Source organism: Penicillium hispanicum (genome assembly GCF_028827665.1).
Source record: "Penicillium hispanicum strain IBT 35686 chromosome Unknown utg000004l_segment0_segment0, whole genome shotgun sequence".
NCBI lineage: Eukaryota > Fungi > Ascomycota > Eurotiomycetes > Eurotiales > Aspergillaceae > Penicillium > Penicillium hispanicum.
Genome location: NW_026623196.1, coordinates 2,243,730 through 2,269,736, shown reverse-complemented (window position 1 = coordinate 2,269,736; position 26,007 = coordinate 2,243,730). Strand labels below are relative to the sequence as shown.

The following is a 26,007-nucleotide window of genomic DNA, read 5'->3' as shown; positions in this document are numbered from 1 at the left end:
TAGAGAGTCGATGTACAAACTCGCATACAAAACCTGCCATCCTAGTCTTGCAATCCCGTCCCATGTGTCTCTCCCTAGGTCTATAGTTGTAGTGTTTTTGACTGGGTGGACGCATAGAGGCAGAGGCAGCATACCTCAAGAAAAGAGATCAGCACAGTAATTTAGCAACCAATTGTACCCCGAATCATCCACTCCTTAATGCACCCAAATGCATTATCAGATTCGCATCTTGCAACTCCCAACCCCGCAATTCACCAGCCGAGCAGCCTCGGCCGTGCAACATCCGAATGTGGCAATGCTCGTCGACTCTTATCGCCTGCTCAATGATAATGTCTCCGACCACTCCGGTGCTTCACGTAGTAATCGCGACATGATGACATTAACCGCACGACCCATTCGCATTGCTGGTATGTTGATTTCGCTCCTACTACTCGCTTCACAAGGACTATCGCTCATCCTGAACGGCTCCAGGTGCTTCGGGCTCTGCCTCAGACCGGCGCCATGCAATTGCGGAATTTGCACGCCATTACCCGACAGATCCGGTCAATGTGATTATCGCGGATTTCATGTCAGAGTTTAACATGGCCACCGCGGCTGGTCGGCGAGTAAGCCAGGGCAGCGCTCCGGCGGCGTTGCCATCGTATGACCTTTCGTTCTTGGAGGCGCTGGAGCCTGCCCTGGAGGACTTGGCGAAGCATGGTATTAAGCTAGCTGTCAATGCTGGAGTCGCCGATACGGAGGGGCTCTATGAGACGGTTGCGCGGATGGTTCAGTCCAAGGCGCTGGATTTGAAGGTGGGTGATCATTCCATCATCCATGGAACTATACACCCTCTGGGTATACCACATTCATACTAAATAGATCTCGCCAGGTGGCGTGGGTGTCTGGGGATGAGGTTCTGCCTGCCGGCCAGTCTGCATTCCAGAATGTCTACACCGGTGAGCGACTAGCGGATTGGGCCTTCGAGCCCATCTACGCGCAATGCTACCTGGGTGGCCTGGGGATCGCCGCCGCTCTTACAGAAGGCGCAGATATCGTGCTCTGTGGGCGGGTCTCAGATGCATCACCCGTCATTGGCGCCGCCTATTGGTATCATGGTTGGCGACGTGATGAACTAGATAAGCTAGCCAACGCTCTCGTTGCTGGTCACCTTATCGAATGCAGCAACTATGTCTGTGGTGGGAATTTCACCGGCTTCAAGACCCTGGAGCACGGCGGCGATGGCTGGGCTAATATCGGATATCCCATCGCCGAGATATCTGCCGAAGGTGATGTGGTCATCACTAAACAGGCTCATTCGACTAGTGGCGCCGTCACCGTCGATACCTGCACCTCTCAGCTACTGTACGAAATCCAAGGACCTTGGTATTACAACTCCGATGTCACGGCGGTTTTGGACGGGATTCATTTCGAGCAACGAGGCCTCAATCGCGTTGCCGTCCATGGAGTGCGATCCGGACCACCCCCACCCACCACCAAGGTCGGTATCACGGCGCGCGGTGGGTTCCAGGCGGAGGCATGGTGGTTCTTGGCCGGTCTTGATATCGAAGCCAAGGCGCGGATGCTAGAGGTACAGATCCGCCGGCTGCTCGCCCCGTACGCAGATCGGTTCACCTCCATGAAGTTTGACCTACTTGGGTCAAGCTTGCCAGATGCAAATGATCAGAACCGCGCCACAGTCCCGCTCCGCATTATAGTCCAGGCGAAGCATGAGGACGATCTCGCACCTCGGCGTTTCCTTAAACCAATCACCGACAACATCATGCAGGGATATCCGGGAGCGACCTTCCACTTGGACACGCGCCAGGGGTTCCCGCGGGCGGTTTTTGAGTACTAAGTGACGTTGCTACCGCAGAGTGCCGTGCAACATTGTGCTCACCTGCCCTGGAAGCCAACGGCGCGGACCAAGATCCTCGAAATCCCGCCCCCTCCGCATACCAAGACATACCCCTCTCGGCAGCCCTCACAAGCCACCATCCATACCGACGGGGCCGTGAATCTTACGCGTGATTTTGGACCAACAGTCCGCGGCCCATTGGGATGGATTGTCCATGCGCGGTCGGGCGACAAAGGATCTGACGCGAACTGCGGATTCTGGGTCCGCCAGCGGGACGAGTACCTATGGCTGCGCACGATGCTGTCCGTAAACACAGCACGAGAACTACTAGGCGAGACCGGCCTTGGTCAGCCTCAGTTGGCTATCGAACGGTTTGAGCTGCCCGGGTTGCATGGCGTGCATTTCTTGTTCCGCAATTTGTTAGATCGCGGGGTGGGAGTCACCACCACGGTGGATTTTCTGGGTAAAAACGTCGCCGAATTTTTGCGGGCACGGTATGTCGATCTTCCCGTGCGGTTCCTGAACCGGGGGAAGCTGTAGAGGACCTTGACATTCTCTCGGCCACCGTGATGCAACAACGTCCGCATGAGTTCCGCACGGGTGTATGGGGATTTCCTGATGGGGAAGCCGAACAGAGAAGTCAGGTGACAGCACGCATTCTCTCGGCCGATGCGTGACCAGTTAGAAAGCGTGGATCCCGGCAGATAGAGTGATGAAACCAATCGAACAAGGTCGAAATTGCAGATCCACCCGAGTACCAAATCCAGTTGGTTTCCCACCGATTGTAACCGGGGAGACATTGGTCCGCAGAAATTGAATCCTTAACATCACGATGATCACATCTGGCCCACTACTGGTCCCCCTTGGTCCCAGTTTTTGTGAGCGGGCAACCAGAAGGTTTGCCCCAACGCAGCAATAGCCACGCCTGCAGGGTGAGGAGCGGGGCTTGTTCAATACGAGCGTTGCCAGTGAATGGAGTGGCCGGTCGCGATGTTCAAAAGGGGTTCGGTGGTAAGAGGCGAATCGGAGCGAAGCTGCAAGGCAAAAGAGAAGAAAAAGGATGTGGGCGAGATTGATGACGATGTGGGGTACGTCGATACTGTACGTACGGTACCGTTGGATGGGAGTTGCCCTGCTTGATAAATACGGTACGTCGAAACACAACTGGGAACGACTGTCTCCGAATTCCAGATTCAACGTCCCCAAGGTCGGTACTTAACAATACGGAAAAATAAAACTCGCTAGTGCAAGCAAGACTTGACCATGGTTGATCATCTCCGTCAAATGCTACCTAGGTAGCTTTCAGAGTAGAAATGGATGATCGACCAGTCATCCCATCGATGAACCGGTGAGGTTCAATAAGATGGTGTTCGAAAGTTATCCTCATAGTGCAGTATACATACAGTCCACAACTACATCCTGCTGGATATACATAACTACAGTACTCCGATATAAAATACCACGGTGGAGAGTGCCAAGCCTCTCTCCCAATCCGGCGTTATGTATGGCGTCAACCCCGCATGGTTTCTAAGGTTGATTTCATACCTGCACGCTAGTTCCGTATAAGAAGGTTCCCTTCGTCCCGCATCCGCAGGTTGTCCCTTTTTTTTTCTCTTATTCTGCAGTTCTGTCATACCCTCTCCTTGTGCCACCATGTCTCTCTCCACAACCATCAAGACTCCCAACGTCACCTACGAGCAGCCGACAGGCTTGTACGTCTTCCCCAAACGACCTATACATCTACACTCCGCCTCGGTGGACTAGAAACTAACTAACTCTACTCTAGGTTCATTAACAATGAATTCGTGAAGGGCGCCGAGGGCAAAACCTTCGAGACTATCAACCCGACTGATGAGAAGCCCATTACCTCCGTCCACGAGGCTACAGAGAAGGATGTCGACATCGCCGTCAAGGCAGCCCGCGCTGCCCTCGAGGGCGCGTGGCATACCGTGACCCCCTCGGAGCGTGGCCGCATGCTGACCAAGCTGGCTGATCTGTTCGAGCGTGACATCGAGACACTTGCTGCCATTGAGTCTCTGGATAACGGGAAGCCCATCCTTCTGGCCAAGGGCGACGTCACCAACGCCTTCGGCTGTCTGCGCTACTACGGTGGCTGGGCCGACAAGATCCACGGCCAAACCATTGATACCAACAAGGAGACTCTCTCCTACACCCGCCATGAACCTATCGGTGTCTGCGGTCAGATCATTCCTTGGAATTTCCCTATTCAAATGTGGGCTTGGAAGATCGGTCCTGCTATCGCTGCCGGCAACACCGTTGTTATAAAGTCTGCTGAGCAGACCCCTCTGTCCGCTCTGTATGCCGCTAAGCTGGTTATCGAGGCTGGCTTCCCTCCTGGCGTGATTAACATTATCTCCGGCTTTGGCCGCGTCGCCGGTGCCGCCATCTCCAACCACATGGAAATCGACAAGGTTGCCTTTACCGGATCCACCCTGGTCGGCCGTACTATCCTGCAGGCCGCTGCCAAGAGCAACATGAAGAAGGTCACACTCGAGCTAGGCGGCAAGTCGCCTAACATCATCTTCAACGACGCCGATATCGACAACGCTATTTCCTGGGCTAACTTCGGTATCTTCTACAACCATGGCCAGTGTTGCTGTGCCGGCTCCCGCCTGCTGGTCCAGGAGGGCATTTATGACAAGTTCGTCGCCCGCTTCAAGGAGCGTGCCGCCAAGAACCAGCTCGGCAACCCCTTCGACCCGGACACTTTCCAGGGCCCCCAGGTCTCGCAGCTCCAGTTCGACCGTATCATGGAATACATTAACCACGGCAAGAACGAGGGTGCCACTGTTGCCACAGGTGGTGAGCGCCACGGTACTGAGGGCTACTTCATCCAGCCCACTCTTTTCACCGATGTTACTAGCGATATGAAGATCGCTCAGGAGGAGATCTTCGGCCCCGTTGTTACCGTGCAGAAGTTCAAGGACGTTGACGACGCTATCAAGATCGGTAACAGCAGCAACTATGGTAGGTGTTTTCCGGTATATTCATTGATGGAACATCCTTACTCACGCTAGCATCAGGTTTGGCCGCCGGTGTCCACACCACGAATCTTAATACCGCCATCCGTGTGTCCAACGGCTTGAAGGCTGGGTAAGTCTCAATATACCATCCGTCCAGGTTCGTCTCCCGTTCCCGTCGCTAATGAGCTTGCAGTACCGTGTGGGTCAACAGCTACAATTTGATCTCCTACCAGGCGCCCTTCGGTGGCTTCAAGGAGTCCGGTATCGGCCGCGAGCTCGGTTCCTACGCCCTGGAGAACTACACCCAGATCAAGACGGTGCACATTCGCCTGGGTGACGCTCTGTTCGCGTAATGGATGGGTTTCGAATAATATAATGACCGAGAATGAAATACGTTGTTTATGTATATAACCAAAATTGCACAGATTGGGATTCCCGTACTGTACCGCTGTTATCTCTGCCTATTCTGTTCGGGTCTATTACAAACTACCTCGGTATAGAATGCGCGCCCCGGGTATGTTGACAGTACCTGCTGCAACCTATATTGCAAGAATCGTAATGCATCTCCGGCGGGGCAGAACGCGTCGTGCGAACGGCGAGCTACCCAAATCCCGGGGCAATAGCACACGAAGGAGGGACGGACTGTGTTCCATCGAGGTCTCGGACTTCACTGCGACACGCCACTGGTGTGTAGAGCCTGGCCTCGCGGGACGCGGGATCGGCATAATAGCCCGCCTCGGGCTATTTAACCCCGAAGTATGGATACAGCTTCCACCGCGGAACTAGAACGCTACGCTCTGGTTTGATCAGACTGGCGTAGATCGAATAAAATCTACCTGCTAATATGCCCCAAGTGTTATCAGAAATAGTAGTATTAATACTCAAGGACTGCTTAGCTCTTCAATGACTTCTCTGGGAACCGATCTACCTAGATTACAGTTCGTTGATCACGAAGTTGATGAATGAACTCTCTGGGGAGTACTCACTGTGCAGTCAACATCACATACGTTTGAAGGTAAATGACAAGAATAGGTAATATATGAAATCCTCTAAGTATACAATTATGCTGATGCTCCGATCGTAATTCCACTGGGTAGTTGCAATCCAACTGGCAGCCCACAGATAAACTTGTCGGTGTATTGACTGCCACGTCTGTCGGCCAGTTTCTCCTCGACATCTCTGTACATATCATATCTGCACGCTAGTTAGTACGATGCAATAGCAATGATTTGCTGTGCGGAATGACTTACGCATTCATTTCCTCAATCGTCAGGACCTTCTTCGGGTCCTCAACTTTGTAAGTCGGCGTGTCCTTATTATTGGAGAATCCTGGGGCAGATAGCGTCAGCATCCACTACACTTTGGCTGTCTGGGAATTACTCACCGATTCTCTCGTTGATATTATACGCCGCCTTCGCAGCCGCTGCTTGCACCCGGGTGACGCGAGGCAGACGAACATCTTGGTACACCGCAAGAGCCTGCGTGATGTCACCATTGAAGTATTTCTTGTTGAACAGAATGCCCAGCGCGGCCGCATCTTCGATGGCCATGCATGCGCCCTGGCTCTGGTGCGGCATCATCGGATGGCCCGCGTCGCCCAGAAGACAGACACTTCCCTTTTGGATGTACGGGTACGGATCGTGCACCCAGAGTCGCCAGGGCTGAATCTCCTGGCCAATCTTCAAATGATTCCACACCTGGCGGTCCAGTGCGGGATACGGCTTCAGAAGCTCCTCGACAGGCCGGCTCTCCGAACCCCAGGCTTGAGTCGAGTAGTCACCCTGCTCGCGGGGGAAGAAGCAATAGTATGACAGCAGCTTGCCGCCGTTGCAGGGCGAGAGCACGATCTTGTCCCACTTGCCCTCCTGGCCGCCCCAGTACTCCAGCGCACTATCTTGGGAGTAGTCCACTAAGCCCAGCTTGACAGCTTCGTCAGTGCTGACATTGGCGTGCAGGCAGCTGGACTCGGAGGGCCGCTTCTCGGGGCGAATACCCAGGATGCCTCGCACGGCAGATCCGATTCCATCAGCGCCGACGATGAGGTCGTGGTGCGCCGTCACGCCGTTCTCGAACGTGATGACGTTTGTGTTCATATCAATATCACGGCACTGGGTATTCGCGGTTAGTCGCGTAGCCAGTAACGTATCGACCAGAGCATAGAGAGCTTACCCGGTGATTCACTACCAGCTTCGCCGGCATTCCTTCGCCCGCCTCGCCCAATGCGGACTCCTTCAGCATGGCATGCATGTACTGCCGGTGGAACATGTTGTACACATATCCCCAGCGCTTCTCATAATCATCCAGATCGTACACACTGACCGGCTCTCCGGTCTTCCAGTCACGATTGATCAGCTTCTTCAGAACAACGGGGTCGCCCTTCGCAACGTCGACTCCCCACTCGTGCAGCCAGCGGGTTCCGTTCGCCGCACACGACACCGAAGCGCCCACTTCGCCGGCGAAATCCGATTTCTCATAGACGGTGACTTCGTGGCCGGTGCGACGCAGGGCAATAGCCACTGACATTCCACCGATGCCGCCACCGACCACGCCGATGTTGAGACGTCTCCAGCCGGACATTCTGAGTGTGTCCGTGTGTCTTGGAGTCGTTTGGGGGGAGAGTATATCTTGTAAAGGCTGAATCTGAGCCGGAGACTGGATTTGAATGGACCGGGTAAGCTCTGTGAGATTGAAAAGAATGACTGCTGGTGAGAACTCGTGTTCCATTTATCTTGTTCGCCGCCGTCTACTTACTGGGATGGCGGATCGGGCACCACGAGGGGCGCGGGCCGCGCACCGCTTATCACCGGGTGGCGTAAGAAACGGCATGACTGGCTCGCCATAGGAAGATAGGAAGATGATTAAATCGGTATCAGCTAAGATATCAGTACTAAGATGTCACATATTATTGAGAGAGTGAGGTTGTACGATGGAAGGATGACCATGCATGTGAATGATGATGATGATGGATCTATCTACATGAGAGGAAGCTTAAGTATGTGGGTCATGTGACACCCACATACGAACACCCCCCTAGCTGCCGAGCTGTAGATACAGATGATATCGACGTCCATCGAGTATGCAATTTGATCTGGCCAATCAGAGGCCAGGAATCAGCGCAGGAAAGCGCAGTTTAGGTCGTGAGACCCAGTAAGCTGATAAAACGGTTATGTTTAGTCCGTTCAAGCGGTTTGGTTAAACCATTGGCGACCTGTTTAACCGAGGAGACCTGTTGGAACGTGCAGGTAAGCTTGCGCACCTCGTCGCGCACATGATGCCATTTAATAGCGATGTAACGTGTACGCTGATGGAATTTAGGATTCCTGGTTAAATTAAGATATTCCTTGTTATCTCTATAGATAGGCGTAGGTCGCGGTGTTAGTTTAGAGAGTCCTATCTTATCAAAGAACTGTTAAATCTATATCACTTCCTGATAAGAAAGTGATGCTACGATGTATTTAGCTTCTGTGCTGCTTAGTGTAACTGCGCTCTGTTTCTTTGATACCTAAGTAATAGGGCGATTAGCGAGCTTAAAGATATAGCTGGAGGTTGATATATAGTCCTTGGAGTGTTATCTTACCTAGTCGGCGTTATAGTAGCTGAGTAAGCTATCAATCGACGCAGGATAGTAGGTGATCCTTAGGGTCTTAGTGCTGGAAAGATATTGAAAGATATAGTAAAGAGCAGTTAGATAGTCCTAAAAGGGATTGTGTGTATACTATATAAGTTTGGTGATAGTATAGGCGATATCTGGTCTTATTGAGACTATTAGCTATATAAGTGATCTAACTATCTTCCTGTATAGGTTAACATCGTTACTGGAAGCTATTGATTAAGAAAGATATAGGATATTTTTGTCGATAAAAGGAGTTAGCACTAGTTTATAGGTTATTATACTAAAATATACTAGAATCTTATCTATATAGGATACTTAACAGAGATAAATTAATCTGTTAGCTCTGAAATTGATATTGATACTGGTAAACTATTCAACACGTTTATTATTGGTTAGGTTGAAGTGATAAGCAAGACTAGTCTTTACCTAGTTAATATCTGAATCAGTTAGTGATAGAATCAGTGCGTTGTCTATAAAGATAAGTATATAAATATGATAATTGGTTATATAAAGACTGAATACTGAGTTATTAGATTAGAAATATATAAAACTAAGTATGATTAAGACGCTAGAAATTAGATTATACTACTTCTGAGGAGATTGTTTTAACCTATAAAAGGTCTTAATTAGCTGTCCTATTTTACTAGGATGGTTTTCCTGCTTTAGTTCGGGTAGATTGATGTAAATCTCTTTCTTTAGTTTAGCGTTGAGAAATACTATAATATAGTCTATATAATGAACCTTTTAGTTTAATACTATAGCGATAGCTATAAAGATTTTTATTGAAGTAGGTTTAGTGGTGACTAAATAGATCTTGTTATAGTCTAGTGGCGTCTGTTTGAAGCTGTATACCACTAGGTGTGCTTTATAGGTACTATCAGTTTTGATCTTAAATACCTATTGAAGAGAGAGAGTCTTTTTTCTATAGACTTAGTTGATAACTTGCTAGGTTCTATTTAGGCGTTGATGCTGTAGTTCTTTTCTAGTGGTAGTTAGCTATTTTGCTTTTTTATATAAATGTATAGCTTTATACTATAAGTTTAGAACTTTAATTGAGTCTTAGCTAATTGATTTAGTAGATTATAAGATTAAGTGAGCTCTGTTGATGATATTCTTGATATATATAGATGTAGTTTGTTGATAGAGTATTTATTCTTGAATATATACTGAATACTAAGGGCTTTTTTTAGGTGATTTAAAAAGGATTGCTGGGACTAGTTTATTACCCCTCTCTATCTTAGTGTTATAGAGTTCTACCTCTTTAGTAGTAATCTCTATTAGCTAGACTTTATCTAAAACTTCTTCCTGTAGTATTACCTCCTCCTCTAAGGCGGTATTTAGTGTATAAGTATGTTTGGATAGTAGTGTGTAGGTGATAGGAATATAGGGGTTAGGGATGATAGATAAGTGGTGTATAGGTCCTAGAGATATAAGTGCTTAGTTGATTAGGACTGGCGCTTATAGTGTAGGTTGTGTAGCTATTAGAGTAGATAGTTTCTGTGTAGGATAAATTGCTAGTTTAGGGGACTCCTAGTTGATAAAGTTAGTAGGTATATAGTGGCGAGCTACTGATTAGTTATAATCTGGTAGGGTTTCTGTTTTTTTAAGATAGAGATTAGTGTATATAGATAGAGTATCTAGATTATAATTAGGGCGTGGAAGCTCCTATGGGGTTAGCTCCTAAAAGATGATATGATAGGAGACCACTATCTTCTTTAAATATATATTATAAATGTGATATAAACTATTGTGGTTATAGCCTAGTAGGCGACCTTTAGCTATATAAGGAGATAGCTTAGTTATATGCTTTTCTTTTAGAATAAGATACTATACTTGGTACCCTAGTGTGTGTAGATTGGATAGGTTTAGTTGTTTACTATAAAAGGCTTTGTATAGTATTATATCTACCTTTAAGTGCTATAATCTGTTTATAGTGTAGTTTACACTAAGTAGTAGCTCTCCTTAGAGATATTTTAGAATTTAATATTTAGATATTACTGTAATAAGTGGCTTAATAAGCTAGCGATTTTTCACTTCTATAATACTATTTAGCTGTGGTGTATAGGGTGGTATAGGGTCCTATTTAATTCTATATGTTTAGCAGTAGTTGGCAAGTGAGTTATATTTATAGGCGTTATCACCCTATATATATTTAATTTAACGGCTAAACTAAGTTTTAAAGTAGGTGTTGAGGTTGTGGAAGTACTGTGTAATCTTATCCTTTGTATGAAGAAGATAGACCTAGCAGAAGTGAGAGGTATTATTAGTGAAGGATGTATAGAAGTAATAGCCTCTATAGGCAGTGATACTAATAGGTCCCTATATATCAATATAAACTATATCACCTAGGCGGGTGCGAATAGGCTTAGATTGACTAAATAAGAGTAAGTGACCCTTTCTAAGTAGGTATAGTGGATAAGGATGTTTAAGGGCTAAGTCCTTTTTGATGATGATTCTGTCTATATATTCTGGTATATAATGGACTTTATACTCACTAGTATAGTATATATGGCGATATATAAGGTCTATTGAGATAGGTTTAGGACTTTTAGCACCTAATATAGATGCTAAATAAATAAGTAGGTTAGCTCTTATAAAATAGGTTAATTATATATTAGGACTGGTTGTGATCTAGTATTAAGAGTTCTCCTTATAGCTAGTGGCTATAACCTTATTAGATATCTTGTTGATTAATAAGGTATATAAACTAAGGATAGAAAGGATATAATTGTTATTATAAAGCTTATAGTAAGAGATTAGGTTAGATACTATTGCTAGCACTAACTAACAGTTCTTTAGGATGATTGATAAGAGTTTATCTTAGCGATTAGAGCGCTAATCTTAAACAGAGATAGCAATATTGCTATATCCTTTAGTGTATTAAATAGTGTTATTAGCTATAAGAACTAGGATATGATATTTGTTGAAATTGACAAAATTTGAACAATATAGTATTATATAATTAGATATACTAGAATCTAGTATCTATTAGTTGACTTCTAGATTGCTATCACTAGCAGATAAAATAGGTATATAAATATAAATAATTTATATATAAATAGTATTCAGGAATTGTTAAAATGGCTATAGTGAGTCATTATTATTAATCTCTTAAACGCGATCCTACGTTAATACAGCAGTAGTATAATAACTATTTTAATAAGATCTATAACTAGTGTGTCCTCCACGCTTAGACTGATTCTATTATAAAGAGGTTATAGATTAATCTTTTCTAGTGTTCTTAGGATTAAAAGAGTATTCAGCCTCAGTGTGACCAACTTTCTAAGTATAATATACGCACTAATAGAACTTCTTTTCTTTATTATCTTTGTCTTTTAAGTCCTTTTTCTTAGACTTCTATTACTAAGTGGTAGCTAACACAGTGGTTAGGCGCTTTCTGTGTGTCTTATAGTTAAGAAAGTCAGTATATATATACTCTATAAAACTAGGTTTCGTTAGATCAGATTTAAAGGTTTAGAACTATAGTTCTGTCTTTAGTACTATATATACAGTGGTTATAAACTGGCTAAACTACTAATATTCTGAGGGATACTAAGCAGATCTAAGGGTCTTAACTAGTTTATTTAGGAGACAACGCTATTTAGTGACAAATTAAGTGGGGTTACCACTGTTTCTATGATAACAGTATAAGACCTATTTATTATAGTAAATTAGGAAGGTATTAGATATAGCAGTGCCGAAGTTAACGACTAGCGATTGGTATACCTCAGTAGCGAGGTTATACTTAGTGATAAACAATTATAAGTTATTATCTAGGGTGGCGTTAAGTAGATAAAGAGCTTAGTTCTGGAGAGGTCACTAGATCTAATACTCTTTATTAGGAGTTATTATATACTCCTATACCCAGTTAGACTAATCATCAATAGTGACTTAGTTCTTAGGTTTATTGAGTTAGAGAGCTATATGATAAATTATCTCCACCTAAGACAGTATAGCGACTAGGTCCTAGTAAACTGGCTGATTTTGGCTAGTGATAATACGCTAGAGTTCTTTATCTCGGGCGTTAAGCGTGATATGTAGGGTGTATACCTATAGATACTAGTTTGCAGCTCTTTAGAGCTTTAGCACAGTATTGGTGATCTTCTCCTCACCTATAATGACGAAGAAGCAGCGTGGAAACTGATTGGTTGAATAAGGAAGGTTATATCTTCTCAAATCCCTGATTGGATAGAAATCTGGTGTGGATTGGTGCGGGCCGATGGATTTGTGGGGAATCGCGATAGCGAGGTGATTTATTGATGAATCGAGCTGAAACTTGGTGCTCCGGTGGAACTGACTGCGTAGAGTTCGAATCCGGCGTCGAAAAGACGATAGGATAGATAGTTAACGTGGAATCAACCGAGGTGAGTGTGTGTGTGTGTGTTCCGGTGGAGTTGCCAACCGGACCGTAAACCCTGCAGGGACTCCGCTGACGCGTATCAGCAGTGAGTGAGTGTACTGGAGACGGTAGGGGGTAGACTGCCCAGAAAAGTGCTGCTGCCGAGCGACAGCGAGGTTGAGATAAAACCAGCGACGGCGAGGTCACCGGCGCACGCGTAAGCACGCCTTAGCGAGGGGCACAGTAGAGGTGCGAGACTCTACTGAAGACGAGCAGGAGGGCTCATAACCTGAGAGAGTGAGGTTGTACGATGGAAGGATGACCATGCATGTGAATGATGATGATGATGGATCTATCTACATGAGAGGAAGCTTAAGTATGTGGGTCATGTGACACCCACATACGAACAATTATTAGATCTGCCGGGGTCGTCCGGAAGCCGGAGATGTGTGTGTTATCATTCATGGGCGTCGGGCTTGGTCACTTCCACTATATGTACTTAACGTATACCAATATCATTCATAGCACTGACGAGCCCGGCTCGGTAAAAGGAAAACTATCCCACAGCTGCAGCTCCATGCCCTCCCAGTTGAGAAATGCCCCATCCATCACTGGCGGTGTCACCGTCGCCGGGTCATCATCCTGCGGGTTCCACGGGTAATACGGACCACCCTGTGTGAGGAGTGGAGTTGCGCTGTCGGCTCGGGCTTCATCCTCACTCTGCGTGTGAGCCGGTGTCGGGCTATCATTCATACTGAAGATCCGGCTGACGTATTGACTCCGTCGCTGGCGGGCTTGAGCGGCGAGTCCGTGCCGCTGTTGTGTGACGGCGGCCTCGAGTAGCGTCAGGATCTCCAGGTAGTGGGCAGCCTGGGCCGACTGGTGTGCCAGCATCCGCAGAATGACCTGCGCGCCTGCAAATGCGCCGTCGATTTCAGAGTCGACGGCACGGTGCGAGAACATCGAAAATCCGAGGACCAGCGCTGCGGCAAAGATAAAGGCTCTGTAGACTAGAATTAGCATTCGTGGTTATCATCACTGTTTTGCACCTGGGATCTTGTACTTGAGAATGCCCATGTTACGCAGCAGGAGCTCGGACTGATGGACCTCCAGGCATGTTTGGAGCATGTACACGGCAGAATCTATACAAGCTGCAGCAAGTCGGGAATGTGCAGCATCCTCCTCGGGACTGTCGCCAGTTCCACCGATTGAGAGGCTCTGATGCAACCGGGCCAGCCGGACACTCAGCGTGGATATCAGGAATGGGCGCGTGACAAGAATCACTGCAAAATGGTACGAACATGCAACGTGCATGTTGCCGATGATGCGCTCTTGCGCTACGTCGAGATCATGCTTGTCGGGCACTGATGTCCGTAGTGACTCTGGTAAATGCTCACTCCAACGTTTCAGCTTTGCGATTAATAAGTTCGCGGTCTCTGTGGATGCACCCTTCTCACTGTACAAGCAGCCGATGATCTCCTCCAAAATAAGCGAGAGGTTATAGGAAGCGACTAAGCCGGCTTCAGCTGGAGTAGTGGCCACTCGACCAAGATCCCGTCGACTTTCTAAGAGTAGAGCGGCCGTCGCTGCGGGACGGCCAAGGATGGAGCTCGCCAGGAGATCGATCACACATAGACTCATCCATAATCGAGAACTGTGTTTTGTCAGCCATACTCGCTTGAAAACCATGCCCCGGGCCGTTAAGATACCGTTCTTGTTGTTCAAGGTGGCTCAGAGACCCTGAAGTATCCACATGAAGGCCCAAAGCCACGGCGGATCGAGCCGCGACCCCCAAGTACATGAATGCTGCGTTGCGGCGACATGCTCCGAACATGTAGAATGACATTAAGAGGAAGGCCCGGACAAGATCCATGCTCGGATCTTCTAGTAGATTGGTAAAGGTTCTGCGTTGGCCACGGATGAAGAAAAAACGCTCTATCTGGACAGTCTGGGGTTCGTTTAAACATGACTGGGCGCCAATAGCGATCATCAGGTCCCAGATAGCCGCCCGAATCTGTTCCCTGTCTGTTTTGGGCTCAGACGAGACGGTCAGTAGTGCGTTTGTGTCGCACCCCAGACAGATAAACCCGCTCGTCTGTGGAGTGTTAGTGCATTAGCCGCATCCATAGTAAGGTCGGAGCGCGACTCACAACTGCGTAGAAGGCTCGAATGAATCGACGCTGTTCTTCCGTACCACAGCGCTCTTCCGAGAAATTGAGGGTCTCGTGGCGAGCTTCAGTTTCGAGCATGTCTTCGCTTCTGAAATTGTGGGAGAATTGGGACGGCCCAATATGCTGAGCCACCGTTTCCCGAAGGAGCTGAAGAAACGAAAGAGAAGCGGCCTTGCCAACGTAGACTACAGTGAGAACGTCAGACGATGGCCCTAGATTTCGGCTTCGGTGAGACCTACCTTGTTCGCCTTGCAAGTTCCGCAGCATACGTGGGTGTGTACGATGGGTAGCCTCGGACGAGCGCGAGGTCGCTGGATGCGGATCCTCGTCCACACGCTCAGTAGGACTTGATTCATTGATATGTGAGTCCAGAGGACTCTGTAGCCCGCCAGTTGAGCCCTTCCATTCTGGGATCGTGGCTGGCGAACCATGAGCCGCAGACACTCGGCGGCTCTGACGTCCAGTGTCGGAGATCGACTTGAACGGAACACAAGAGCGGGCACGGCCCTTGTAGATGCAATTGGTACAAGGAAAAGAGCCACTGCAGCGCTTCTTAGAGGCACGACAGGTGGTGCAGGCAGTATTGGCTCGCAGTCGATTTGCAGGATGGACCTTTGGGCGCCCCATGATAATGGAGATGGCAACAAAATCCGGGGTTGCCAAATTGGAAGCGACGACTCGCGTGTGGAGGATGAACCGATAAAGGATAAGCGGGGACTGGTGTTCGGGCCGACGGGCGGATAGGGATTCCGCCGTGCTGACCGCACCCGATAACTCGCAGCTTGCGGATTGATGGTTGTGATATGATATTTTATCTGGCTGATATGCATTTCGAATGAATTTGCTGTGGTTAGGCCAGATAACCACATTGTTCCTTTGGTATCACTCCATTCGTGGCCAGCATGATTGGCAGACTGGTGTCCACCGATATCTCTACATTACTCGAGGGCAGTCAGGGCCTCGAAAGCTTTATGACTGAGACTCTTACCAACATCGGTGAATTGTTAGTCTTCCCTCCAGTACTACATCCAGTGAAACGAATTCTAACGTCCGTCTACTACAGAGCCGAGAGAGATATTGAGGCAGAGTCTACTCTGTCAGATATGACCTTCAAGCAAGTCGAGAATATTCATGACTATGTCCAACAATATTATGACAACTTGATCAATGGGCTGTGTATAACGACAAGCCTACACATGATTATGCGCTAAACAAATATGGCCTTCCGATGATGTTTCAACATGGGGCATTTGCTACGTCAGAGAATACCTACACGATCGAGAAGTTTCACAAGCATTCGGCAAACGGAATCATTGGAACTTCAATTGCGTATCTTTTGAACCTGCAAGGGGCTTTCATCATGTCTATCACATACAAGAAAGCCTGGGGCAGTGATGTGTGCAAATCGAAGCTCGAATACGATCTGGTTCGTGTTTGCGACGGAGACACTGCCTACTTCTTCATGCTGGCCGATCATACATGGCCCGAACAGGGTGAAGGAAAGGTCCAGGATCTCGATAAACTGGAGTCGGATTTTGGATTGAGCCTTCTCGATTTTGCCAAAGCCGCGGCTTACAACCAAAAAAAGAATGGCTATGGCCACATGAGCATCTCCGATGCCACGAACGAAATCCTCAAGGGAGGCGGTGCTCCAGAGAATATGTATATCTACATGCCCGTTTGCTACTTGAACGAACCCTCGTTTAAAGATGTGAATACCGCGGAGGGAGGGATCACCAAACGTCGAATCGGGACGGCGGCAACTGCTTGCTCAACGGCAAGGGTAGGTACTCAGTCCTCTTTACTGTGCCATTATATTTCACTAATGCTCTCATATTAGTGCAAGTTCAAAGATCCCGTGGCGGAGAATTGTCCGAGTCAAAGCATCGATGACCAAGAGTGGCCCCGCAAGTTCATGAAATCCTGACATATACATTCATAGATAGCTTGGTCGTTCTAAAGAACAACCACATTGTGATAGCAATACTCGAATTCAAACCGCTTCTCCATTTTAATAGGCGTGCTTAGTTCCTGACAGTTGCTCATTCAATAAATATATATATTAAGACCCGTTTGCTCAGTGTCCCAGCCAAGCGTCAAATGATACTGAAAAGACCTTTAGCATTTCATGATACTTCACCATAAGACTACCTAGATCACTCACTCCCAAATCGCGAGGTGGAATCTCCTCCTTCAGGTATCATTATTGATGTTAAGGGAATCCGTGAAGGCATGGCTAACGAAGAAGTGGATTCCATTACTTTTAGCGCCACGCAGTACGAGCTAGTTCACTATGGAGTACTGTAGGTATCTGACTCGTTGAATACCTACCAATACATAGTAAAATATCTGCCTGAAGCCCTTCGAAGGCCCATATCGGGCAAGATTCATTTCTTTCAAGGGTTATTTCTGGGGAAAATCATGATAATGCTGTGTACTATTGTTCCTGCAGAGGATGGCTGACTACTGCGCATCGAGGTCCACGTTGCCGAAGTAGGAAACAACACAATTATATGTAGAAAAGCATAAATCTCAACAAATCAGCAAGGCTCGGCAGACGCCCGCAAAGGCGCAAAATCATCCCAAAGGATGATTCGGTGTGAATAATGGCAACGAGCGAAGAACGCAGCCAGCCAATCAGCGACACGCAGACCCAAGCAGCAAATTTTTTCTGCCGTGGGTCGCGTGCCCGGATCCACCAAAAATATGTGATTGGTGTACAGAACACACCGCCCACCACAGCCGGGCAAACCAAGCAAACACTGCCGGCACTCGCTTAGTCGTTAGCGCGTGGCTCGCACGTATAAAAAGGGCGCCCGCCCCGAACCATTTTCTCTTCTTCAAGCGACTCTACGTATGTGCCTCCCTCCCCCCATACGATGGATATTCCCCTTCTGTCCCTGAACGTCTACTGACCGTCTTCGCCTACAGTTCAAAGAATCACTTTAGAGTAGACGTCCTCTTCTAAGCTCTTTAAAAGAGCCACAGAATCTCCACCCTTGCTGATGACTGCTATGTCCTCGATGCCCTAAAGTGAAACCATTTGGACTCCCGCCTCGACCCGTCACGCGTGCCTCCGGGTATCTGCGTTTCGGTGTCCAGGGAGTGGTGATGATCTTGACCTGGTCTCGGCGTCTTGACTTCGGTCGGCTGGTCCTGGTGGGTGTCGAGGAGGTCTGAAAGGTGCTTACCCTCTTTCTTTGATGTTTGGGGAAGAGACGGGCCTAGCGTTGTGGATGATGGATTGTTGTGCACTTAGTTTGAAAATTTCAATTGCTTATTCCAATATCTGTGCCTCAACTTGTCCTTCGTAGTAATGGTTTCAAGTAGCAAGTGGCCAACGGTTTTCCTACCTCGCCCTGTCGTTCGAAGCTGCAATGTGGACGTAATTTTGATTCTCTCTGGGTATCATGCACGTTACGAGTTGCAAACTACGCTCAAGTTATTTCGCTTCCGAGCCACCCTTCTTTTCAGCCGATGGAGCTGCAGCTGCATTGCCATTGCTGCCAGCACCGCCCTTGGAACCCTTGTTGTTCCGCGATCCTCGACCTCCCCGCGATCCCCGGGCCGATGAGCCCGGTGCGCCTTCCTTGTTGCCCTCGCCCGTCTTTGCGTTTGCCTTGTTGCCATCCGCCTGCGAATCGCCCCGGCCCTTGCGAGACTTCTCTCCTCCCGGATTGGCCTTGCGCTCCAGAACAACCACCTGGCTCTGCGCGACAGACACGGGGCTGGCGGCTATGGCCTTCTGGAGGCCCCCGGGCTCGGCAAAATCCACATACCCAAAGCCTTTCTTCTTATCAATCTCAACCTTGGTCACCGTGCCGAATGGAACAAAGGCCGCTTCCAGGAGTGCTTCTGTCACACCCTGGGATGGATTCGCGTGCTTGAGGAACGCCTGAGTGGCCGTGGGTGTCGGGCCGGCCGCCAGCTTGCCTTTGCTACCCTTGGCCGGTTTGGTGAGTGGTGTGTTGGAAACCGGAGGGGTGGCCGCATCGGGGGCTTTGGATGACGGCGTCTCGCTGTCTTTCGTTTTCGCGGAGCTGGTTTTGGCTGGCTTAGGAGCTGGTTCCTTCTTGCCGGTCTCTGCTGCCGCACCGGATGACTCGAGGGACCTCTCGTTCTTGGGGGATCCGGTGTCGGTCGATCCAGCTTTGCCTCGTCGCCGGCCACCAGGGGGTGCGAATCCCAGGTCGCGTTGTAGAATTTTCGCTGCGACCGTGGCATTTCCTCGCTCTCTCTTCCGTTCGGGGCCAGCTACCGCAGCCTCTTTGGTAGCATTGGCGGCTTTGCCAGACTTCGCTGTAGCCGTAGCTGCTTGTTTGGACGCTTTCACAGACTCTTTGCTGGTCTTGTCGCCCTTGGCCTTCTTCTCCAAAGTTGAGCCAGGGGCAGCCTCCTTGTCAGGCCGTTGTAGAAGCTTCTTGGCCTGCACTTTCTCCTGCTTTGATTCCTTCTCTGACCGACCATGTTTGCCAGACTTGGATGTCGCACTGTCCTTGGCCTTGCTGGCCTTCTTCTCCTTGATAAACTGCACCAGAGGTGTCGTCAACACAGCCTCCTTCTTTTCATCACCTTCGGCCGTGTCTACCGGTGTGGGTTTGGTAATAGGTTGGGTGAGGCTTTCGAGGAAGGCAATAAAGTCGGGGTCTTGATCAATCGTGCCCTGACGAGCATCTTTGCGCACCCGACTCCCGGGCGTTTTAGCATAAGGTGCAAACTCTAGAGTCGGGGGACCGAGGAGAACAAGGTCATGGGAGGTATGCCGAGCATCCTGGAACGAGCTCTGTCGCACCTGCTCTGACAGCGGGGCAATGTGGTCACTGGAAACGACATGAACATATGCTCTGGATGGGCGGGAGGGTTTGGCAGGACTAGAAGATATTCACTTTCGTCAGTCCATATCCACGGATAAGAGGGAAGATATCGCCATACTCTTTCGACACTTTGCCCGGCTTGTACTGAAGCCAATCCACCTTGCCCGCACCGACTTTCCATTCATCTCCCAGTGCGCCCTCGAGCTCGGTCTGCATCAGCCCTGGAGGTAGGCGCCGAATCAGGAGCTTCAGGCGCGGTGCTGGCGGTTTGTGAGCTTTCTTGGCTGGCGTCGTCGAGCCGGGCTTCTGTGTGGCAGCCGCCGAGATCTGAAGCACGCCAGCAGTGGGCTTGTTGGGCTGGGCCATCCTTTTGTAGAGCGTGGACTGAGCCTGGTTGAGAAGAGTTGAATCGAGTCCCGAGGAGTGGCGAGTGGAATAGAACACGAGCTCGACTTCAGCCCAGCGAGGTCTGCCACACGCGGTTTCCGCTGTCCCGCAGTCGAATGCAGCCCAACCGGGGAGGCGCTGAGTCAGCGGGTGTTTGATCCAACCTCCTTCCTCGGAACCTCCTTCCTCGGAACCTTTGGATCAGAGAGCCCTAAAAAGCCCTCTCGGAGTATGTAGTTCAATCTCCACGCGTTACCTGTCATCACCAGAGATCCAACTCATCAGCAACTGGTGATCGTTGTACTGCGCAGCTTAGTCCTCAGCGACTTTCTATATACTCTCCTTTTGTGCCCATGTAAGAGACAGGAGGATCCCACTCGATCTAGAAGACACCGACGCCGTCCGGAGACTGAAGGCTCAATTCGTACCACTCGAGTTATTGGATATGTCTGTTCTTTTGTATTAATCAGAAACGGAGGTCATGGTATCCTAAATCAAAAGAACCTGGCACGACAAATGCATCATACACACGCTCAATGGGGGATGCCTTGGCTTTATCCAGGGAGCCACGATCCGAACCCGGGCCCCCGCTGACTGCCGTGTGGTTGCCTTCTCTGCGACGCATCACTGGTTTCAATGGCAAACTAATTTCATTCCTGCGAAGATAACTAGGTAACTAGTGATACTTAGTCATCGCTAACAATAAAGCAAACCTTGGATATATATAAATATGTGCTACCTATGTAGCCATCAATAATGATAATACCTTGAAATCAGAGACGTCCTTGAGCGAACACTTTTTAGTCCAACGAATTGTACTCCCACCATAGGTAACAATGTCTCCCTCTATACCACCACGGTAGCATTTTCTATGTCCAAGAATCCAGCCTTATCTAGTATCTTGATAGATCATACCGGACTGGGAATAGAGCTTCCGAAAAAGCCTGAAAATGAAGTTGCAATAATCTAGTTGTCGCTTTTACTATAGAGTATGTTTTGGGCGGCCCCGGGGTCCACTCCTTTATCGCGACCTGAAGCCCTCTAACTTTAGTAGGCTAGGCCTGCCTGGGTAGTGCTCAAGATTTTGAATCCTAGGGTGGATGCGTGTGCCCGACTCCAGGCTTCCAATATTCCATCTCCCATTCGAATAGAAAGCATCGACATACCGTGAAGCCATATCCCACTGCAGTACGTATCAGCAGACTTCGGCCAGAAGAAGCAAGAGCGCCGGAAGGCTTGGCGCGGTCACTGTGTGGATGAGAGCGCGCATATGCATATACGGATAATGGAGCGGGTTCAAAAGTATGATGAGTAGTGCTCCCGCTAAGTACTAGCCTCGCGCTCGGCTCTTTTCCTTCCACGGGGGCTGGAGAGCAAATAAGCTCATCATCGCCGAGGGTGAGACTTTAGTGCTGATAGTTTGCGTAACACACGGATTTAATGAACTAAAGGGGGGCCAAAATAGGTGAAAAGGGAAACCTATCAAGCGCCCACCTGTATAGAAGGAAAATGAAAATGACCAAGCCCGGGGGCCAAAGTGTACCTATCTTCCTTCCTTCCTGTCTTACGAATGCTCCATACCGCGACTTAATACTACCCAGGTGCCCAGCCGCGAGGGTGCTATAAAAGAAGTCATGGCAGTACTCAAAGTTTCTTTCCAATCGTCCCAATCTCCCCACAGAAGATGTTGTGGCTGGTCATCCTAATTCCTCTTTTCTTCACGGTACGGCCGACGACTGGTCTCCCTGAGTCTGGCAATAAAACCCTCAATCTCGACAGACTTGACTTCTTCGAACATGAGAGCGGATCGAGGGATCCATCCCCGCTGCCCACAACCTATGAATACGAAGTTGAAGATGACTATGGGCGATCGGAGTCCTACTCCTACGTTATCGATGCTCCCGATGATGACTCTGCCATATCAAAACGAGACAAGCCGACAGGCCTTACTATCCGACAAACCAACGCGAGAAGAGAGCTGATGTTCAATTCTCAAGCCAAGGGATCGAACATCTTCAACCTCCTGGATTTCGCCTACATCGACTATGCCGGAGCCGGAGTGACGGGCGGAGTGACAATCTATATGCACGATAGTGGGATCTACTTGGACCACTCGGAGTTTAAGGGCAAGCGACCTGAAGGGGTCCTCAAGCCCAATGTGAAGAGAATCATCCCGGAGAAGTCCCTGAAAGGCAACGAATTTCCACAAACCAAAAAGGATCTGAATGGACATGGCACCTGTGTCGCTAGCAAGGCGATTGGTCTTTTCTACGGCGTGGCCAAAGCAGCTAGTCTAAAAATGGTTCCTTGGGGCGACATCTTGAACGATGATTTCATGTTGACCGGGCTGCAAGCGATCATCGACGATATCGACCGAAAGATCAAGCAGAAGGGATCCAAGGGATTCTTCCCTATCGTCAATTTCAGCTATCACCTTGGAACACATGTGAACACAAACTTGGAGCTTCAAAACGATTATCGGAAGAAGTACCAGACGATGGTGGATAAGGGCGCTCTTCTTGTCGTCGCTGCGGGCAACAATGGACCAGGGAGCGTGGAATACTTTCCAGCCAGGTTTGCGCAAGAAGACTCCTTCATAGGTAATATGATAGTGGTTGGCGGGGTGGATCTCGTGGGCAAGACATGGAAGGACTCGGTGTACGGCAACTTGGTGCATGCCTGGGCTCCGGCGATCGCCGAAGATGATAGTGATGACGTTAAGCGGAAATACATCGCCTGCGCTGGCACAGCCAATCCCACTGACGTGGTTCTGAGGAGTGGCACGTCGTTGGCAGCTCCCCAGGTTGCGGGTCTGGCGGCCTACCTGTACTCCACCTCCGCGACCCTTCAAGGCAAGGGGGCAGCTTGGAAGGTGAGAGCCAGGATCCTAGAGAAAAGCTATCCGCGCACACGAGGTGGTTATGCTTGTATTTGGAATCTTCTAGCTGGGACGGAGTGTCGCTTCAAATAAGGACCATCTTGGGAAGGACGCACACAATATACACAGGAGGGTCATATTGATGCATGCGATTTAGCTCGCCCTACAAACATCTGGGATGGGATCCCTCTCCAGAACGGAACTAAGTTTTGCTGGTGGTACCCAGTAAATTATCAGAATGGACAAATACTAAGATATATTCTGAAGAGAAGAAAAGAAGTTGTGCCTTTCATAGCTGATGGAGGTCCAGAGAGGCGCAATAGCCCGGTGATTGACATGTATCGATGGTTGCCATGAAGAGAAAATCGAAGACACTTTGCAACGAAGTGAAAGGCAACACATGGGCCTTGATTGATGGCCAAAATTATCAGCAGGGACCGTAGAAAATGACCCGAAGAGGGATTCGATAAATATACGCCACCCGGTATCGCTGTGGGCAGTCCGCCATCTGTAGCAGCTACCGAGTGCCGTCCGATGGGATTCGGGAGAGGAGATCACCGCCGAGGGCAGTGACCGGAGGCCTCAGGATTCAGGAGCTGCCTCAATCGGCTTCTTATTACGACCTTTGCGATAGACGCGCGTGTCATTGGGGTCGAATCCACCTCGCCCCCAAAGCGCCCACTCTTCAGTCTCACGCATGTAGTCTTCCGGGGCAAACGAGGTGCCATCCGCCTTTTCTTTCTCCAGCAGCTCGAAGAAACGGTCGTAATTAATACGAGTATGCCATTTCTCATTGACATAGAAGCGCTTGGAGGCGATCAGAACGCAGCAGCTGTGTGCATGCTCTGCGGCAATACCGTAGTCCAAACCCCGGCGCAGTAGCTCTTCGTTCAAAGCCACAACGAATGCTGAAATTTCTTCGTACCATGGCACATTCTGCATCGTCAAGCCGGCGCCAGCACTTGTGCTAGTGCCACAGAAGGTGACGCCTTTGATTTCAACGAGACAGGGAAGAGCTTTCTCGACCAGATTGGCATATCCAATCACCTCGTCGTCCACATTGAACCCCTTGACCAGGGTCAATCGGAAGACCGTTCGCTGAACGTGGCGCTTCTCCCGGAGAATGTCAAGACATCGCTGGAACCGCTCCCAGAAATCGCGGTGCAGGGGCCGATCAATCTTCCGCAGAGATTCTCGGTTGCTGGCATCAATGGAGACGTAGAGTTGAGTAACTCGGTGCAAAGCCTCAAGCTGGTCCGGATGTTGTGCATTGCAGACCAGGAAGCTCGAAATATGCTCGTCGTGGAGCATGCCTAGGAATTTGTTGATATGAGGATAGAAAATAGGCTCGCCGACCAGACTCAGAGCACAGTGACGGATGCGCATTGCTTCAGCAAAGCGTTCTGCTCGAACACCAGGCACGCCACGCATCATCTTGATCTTCTTGTAATGGCCTTCTTTGACACCGTTGAAAATGAGCTCCGGGGAATCCACTTTCCACCTCCATGTTGTTCCAACTGGGTTGGTGCCGTGGCGCCAGCAGAAAACGCACTTGTTACTGCATGAGAGCGACGGTGTGGCTTCCATACACAGATGTGACCGAATGCCATAGAATGAGAACTTGTAGCAAGAGCCCCGACCACGCAGAGCAGACTTGGTCCACCGGCAGATCTTGACACCAGAGTGCGAACCAACGATCGTGTATCCTTGTTTGGTCAGAGCAGCGTACGTCGGAGAGGTCTGGGGGACCATCTCCTTCGCGGTGGTTTCCGATGTCACAGGCTTGCCGGCAGTGGTAAAGTCAATCGGAATCGGAGCAGCCGAGTCGCCATTCACCTTGATATCTTCCAGGTCCACCACGGTCTGCCCATTGCCCCTGCGACTCTTAGAGGGCGCATCGCCATCGTCCACGTCTTCCTCGTCACTTTCCAGGGCATCGCCGCTGCCCGGAACGCCCTCACCCAGACCACCATTCTTCAAGATTTCACAAAGAATGTCCTGCAACCCATTCGACCATTCCTTCAAGGCCGCATCGGCGTCACTCTTGACATCACCCATTCCCAATGGGTATGCCCGCTTGCGACCGGTGAGTTTCGCCATCCAACGATCGACTTCCGTAGCTTGGGTACAGAACCCTTCTTCCTCGGTAGGCCATTCCTCCTTGTCACCAAAGCCAAATACGGAATAGCCGGCGAGCTGAGACAGTGGCGCGGTATCAATGCGGAAATCATTGTGGGTTTCGTCCAGATGAGCGAGGAAGGTGTTGAGGACCGTGTCGATGTTATAGGTCGGGATCAAGATGCAATAGACGTAGCGCGTGCCGGGCGAAGTCGACGGTGCTTTCGGGGCGGAGATGAAAAAGTCGTCGAAGTCAATGTAGGAGATATCATGGATCTGCGGCGGCAGAAGCCCCCGTTCACGGTTCTCGGGGTCTGCGCGATCCTGTGCTGCTGTGCGTAGCTCTTCCAGCAGGATATTAGCATAGCGCTCGGTGGTGGTCGTCAAGGAGGCATAGAAAATGATGGGTTGGATGAAAGAGATGAGCTGCTTGTCTTCGCTTGATTCTCGACGCCCGCCGATTGTTTTCGCGGGCTTCTTGCCCTGGACACGCTTGGGGCCGGATGCAGATCTGGTGGAGGAGTCGGTGCGGACGGGTTTGCCATCTTCCTTCGCGGGTTGTTTCTCGGTCGCGTGGTCGATTTTCTTTAGCTTCTCGGGGGATTGACTGCGCGGTGAAGACGGGACCGACGCAGAGGCCGCGGTCTTGGAACGGGACTGGACTTTTCGATAGGCTCGAAGGGCGACAAGAAGCGCGGACAGGGCAATGAGAAGAGGAAGCCGATAGGCATGCCACACGGCCAGAAGACCTGGGAGATGGTCAGCGCTGATTGGGAGCCGGGGGAAAATTTAGAAGGCGAGAAAACAAAGCAAGGCGAGACTAACCGTCCGTCACGGCGGGAACGCCAGCCATTATCAGAAGATCG

General features: G+C 49.4%; 10 protein-coding genes across 10 annotated transcripts; 5 read left to right on the top strand and 5 right to left on the bottom strand.

The window, feature by feature from the left end:
* Positions 1-208: 208 nt before the first annotated feature.
* Positions 209-2,377, top strand: N7459_004615 (acyclic terpene utilization AtuA family protein; the record flags this gene model as incomplete). Its single annotated transcript, XM_056943799.1, has 4 exons — positions 209-407; positions 472-794; positions 872-1,822; positions 1,856-2,377. The coding sequence occupies 4 exons, from the start codon at positions 209-211 to the stop codon at positions 2,375-2,377; spliced, it is 1,995 nt and encodes a 664-aa protein (XP_056800682.1).
* Positions 2,378-3,490: 1,113 nt separating this feature from the next.
* Positions 3,491-5,174, top strand: N7459_004614 (aldehyde dehydrogenase family protein; the record flags this gene model as incomplete). The annotated part of the gene is made up of 4 exons (XM_056943798.1): positions 3,491-3,549; positions 3,624-4,825; positions 4,882-4,951; positions 5,015-5,174. 4 exons carry the CDS (start codon positions 3,491-3,493, stop codon positions 5,172-5,174), a joined length of 1,491 nt encoding a protein of 496 aa, XP_056800681.1.
* A 708-nt stretch (positions 5,175-5,882) lies between these two features.
* On the bottom strand, positions 5,883-7,398 carry N7459_004613 (FAD-dependent oxidoreductase; the record flags this gene model as incomplete). The annotated part of the gene is made up of 4 exons (XM_056943797.1): positions 5,883-6,015; positions 6,072-6,150; positions 6,206-6,929; positions 6,991-7,398. 4 exons carry the CDS (start codon positions 7,396-7,398, stop codon positions 5,883-5,885), a joined length of 1,344 nt encoding a protein of 447 aa, XP_056800680.1.
* Positions 7,399-13,292: 5,894 nt separating this feature from the next.
* On the bottom strand, positions 13,293-15,571 carry N7459_004612 (Zn(II)2Cys6 transcription factor; the record flags this gene model as incomplete). Its single annotated transcript, XM_056943796.1, has 5 exons — positions 13,293-13,776; positions 13,837-14,427; positions 14,483-14,868; positions 14,924-15,129; positions 15,184-15,571. The coding sequence occupies 5 exons, from the start codon at positions 15,569-15,571 to the stop codon at positions 13,293-13,295; spliced, it is 2,055 nt and encodes a 684-aa protein (XP_056800679.1).
* Positions 15,572-15,846: 275 nt separating this feature from the next.
* Positions 15,847-16,155, top strand: N7459_004611 (uncharacterized protein; the record flags this gene model as incomplete). The annotated part of the gene is made up of 2 exons (XM_056943795.1): positions 15,847-15,947; positions 16,008-16,155. The coding sequence occupies 2 exons, from the start codon at positions 15,847-15,849 to the stop codon at positions 16,153-16,155; spliced, it is 249 nt and encodes an 82-aa protein (XP_056800678.1).
* A 20-nt stretch (positions 16,156-16,175) lies between these two features.
* Positions 16,176-16,871, top strand: N7459_004610 (uncharacterized protein; the record flags this gene model as incomplete). The annotated part of the gene is made up of 2 exons (XM_056943794.1): positions 16,176-16,727; positions 16,785-16,871. 2 exons carry the CDS (start codon positions 16,176-16,178, stop codon positions 16,869-16,871), a joined length of 639 nt encoding a protein of 212 aa, XP_056800677.1.
* Positions 16,872-17,889: 1,018 nt separating this feature from the next.
* Positions 17,890-18,356, bottom strand: N7459_004609 (uncharacterized protein; the record flags this gene model as incomplete). The annotated part of the gene is made up of 2 exons (XM_056943793.1): positions 17,890-18,100; positions 18,298-18,356. 2 exons carry the CDS (start codon positions 18,354-18,356, stop codon positions 17,890-17,892), a joined length of 270 nt encoding a protein of 89 aa, XP_056800676.1.
* A 30-nt stretch (positions 18,357-18,386) lies between these two features.
* Positions 18,387-20,124, bottom strand: N7459_004608 (putative nonsense-mediated mRNA decay protein Upf3; the record flags this gene model as incomplete). Its single annotated transcript, XM_056943792.1, has 2 exons — positions 18,387-19,815; positions 19,877-20,124. The coding sequence occupies 2 exons, from the start codon at positions 20,122-20,124 to the stop codon at positions 18,387-18,389; spliced, it is 1,677 nt and encodes a 558-aa protein (XP_056800675.1).
* Positions 20,125-21,829: 1,705 nt separating this feature from the next.
* On the top strand, positions 21,830-23,116 carry N7459_004607 (uncharacterized protein; the record flags this gene model as incomplete). Its single annotated transcript, XM_056943791.1, has 1 exon — positions 21,830-23,116. One exon carries the CDS (start codon positions 21,830-21,832, stop codon positions 23,114-23,116), a length of 1,287 nt encoding a protein of 428 aa, XP_056800674.1.
* A 489-nt stretch (positions 23,117-23,605) lies between these two features.
* On the bottom strand, positions 23,606-25,994 carry N7459_004606 (flavodoxin and radical SAM domain protein; the record flags this gene model as incomplete). The annotated part of the gene is made up of 2 exons (XM_056943790.1): positions 23,606-25,890; positions 25,967-25,994. The coding sequence occupies 2 exons, from the start codon at positions 25,992-25,994 to the stop codon at positions 23,606-23,608; spliced, it is 2,313 nt and encodes a 770-aa protein (XP_056800673.1).
* Between the last annotated feature and the right edge of the window lie 13 nt (positions 25,995-26,007).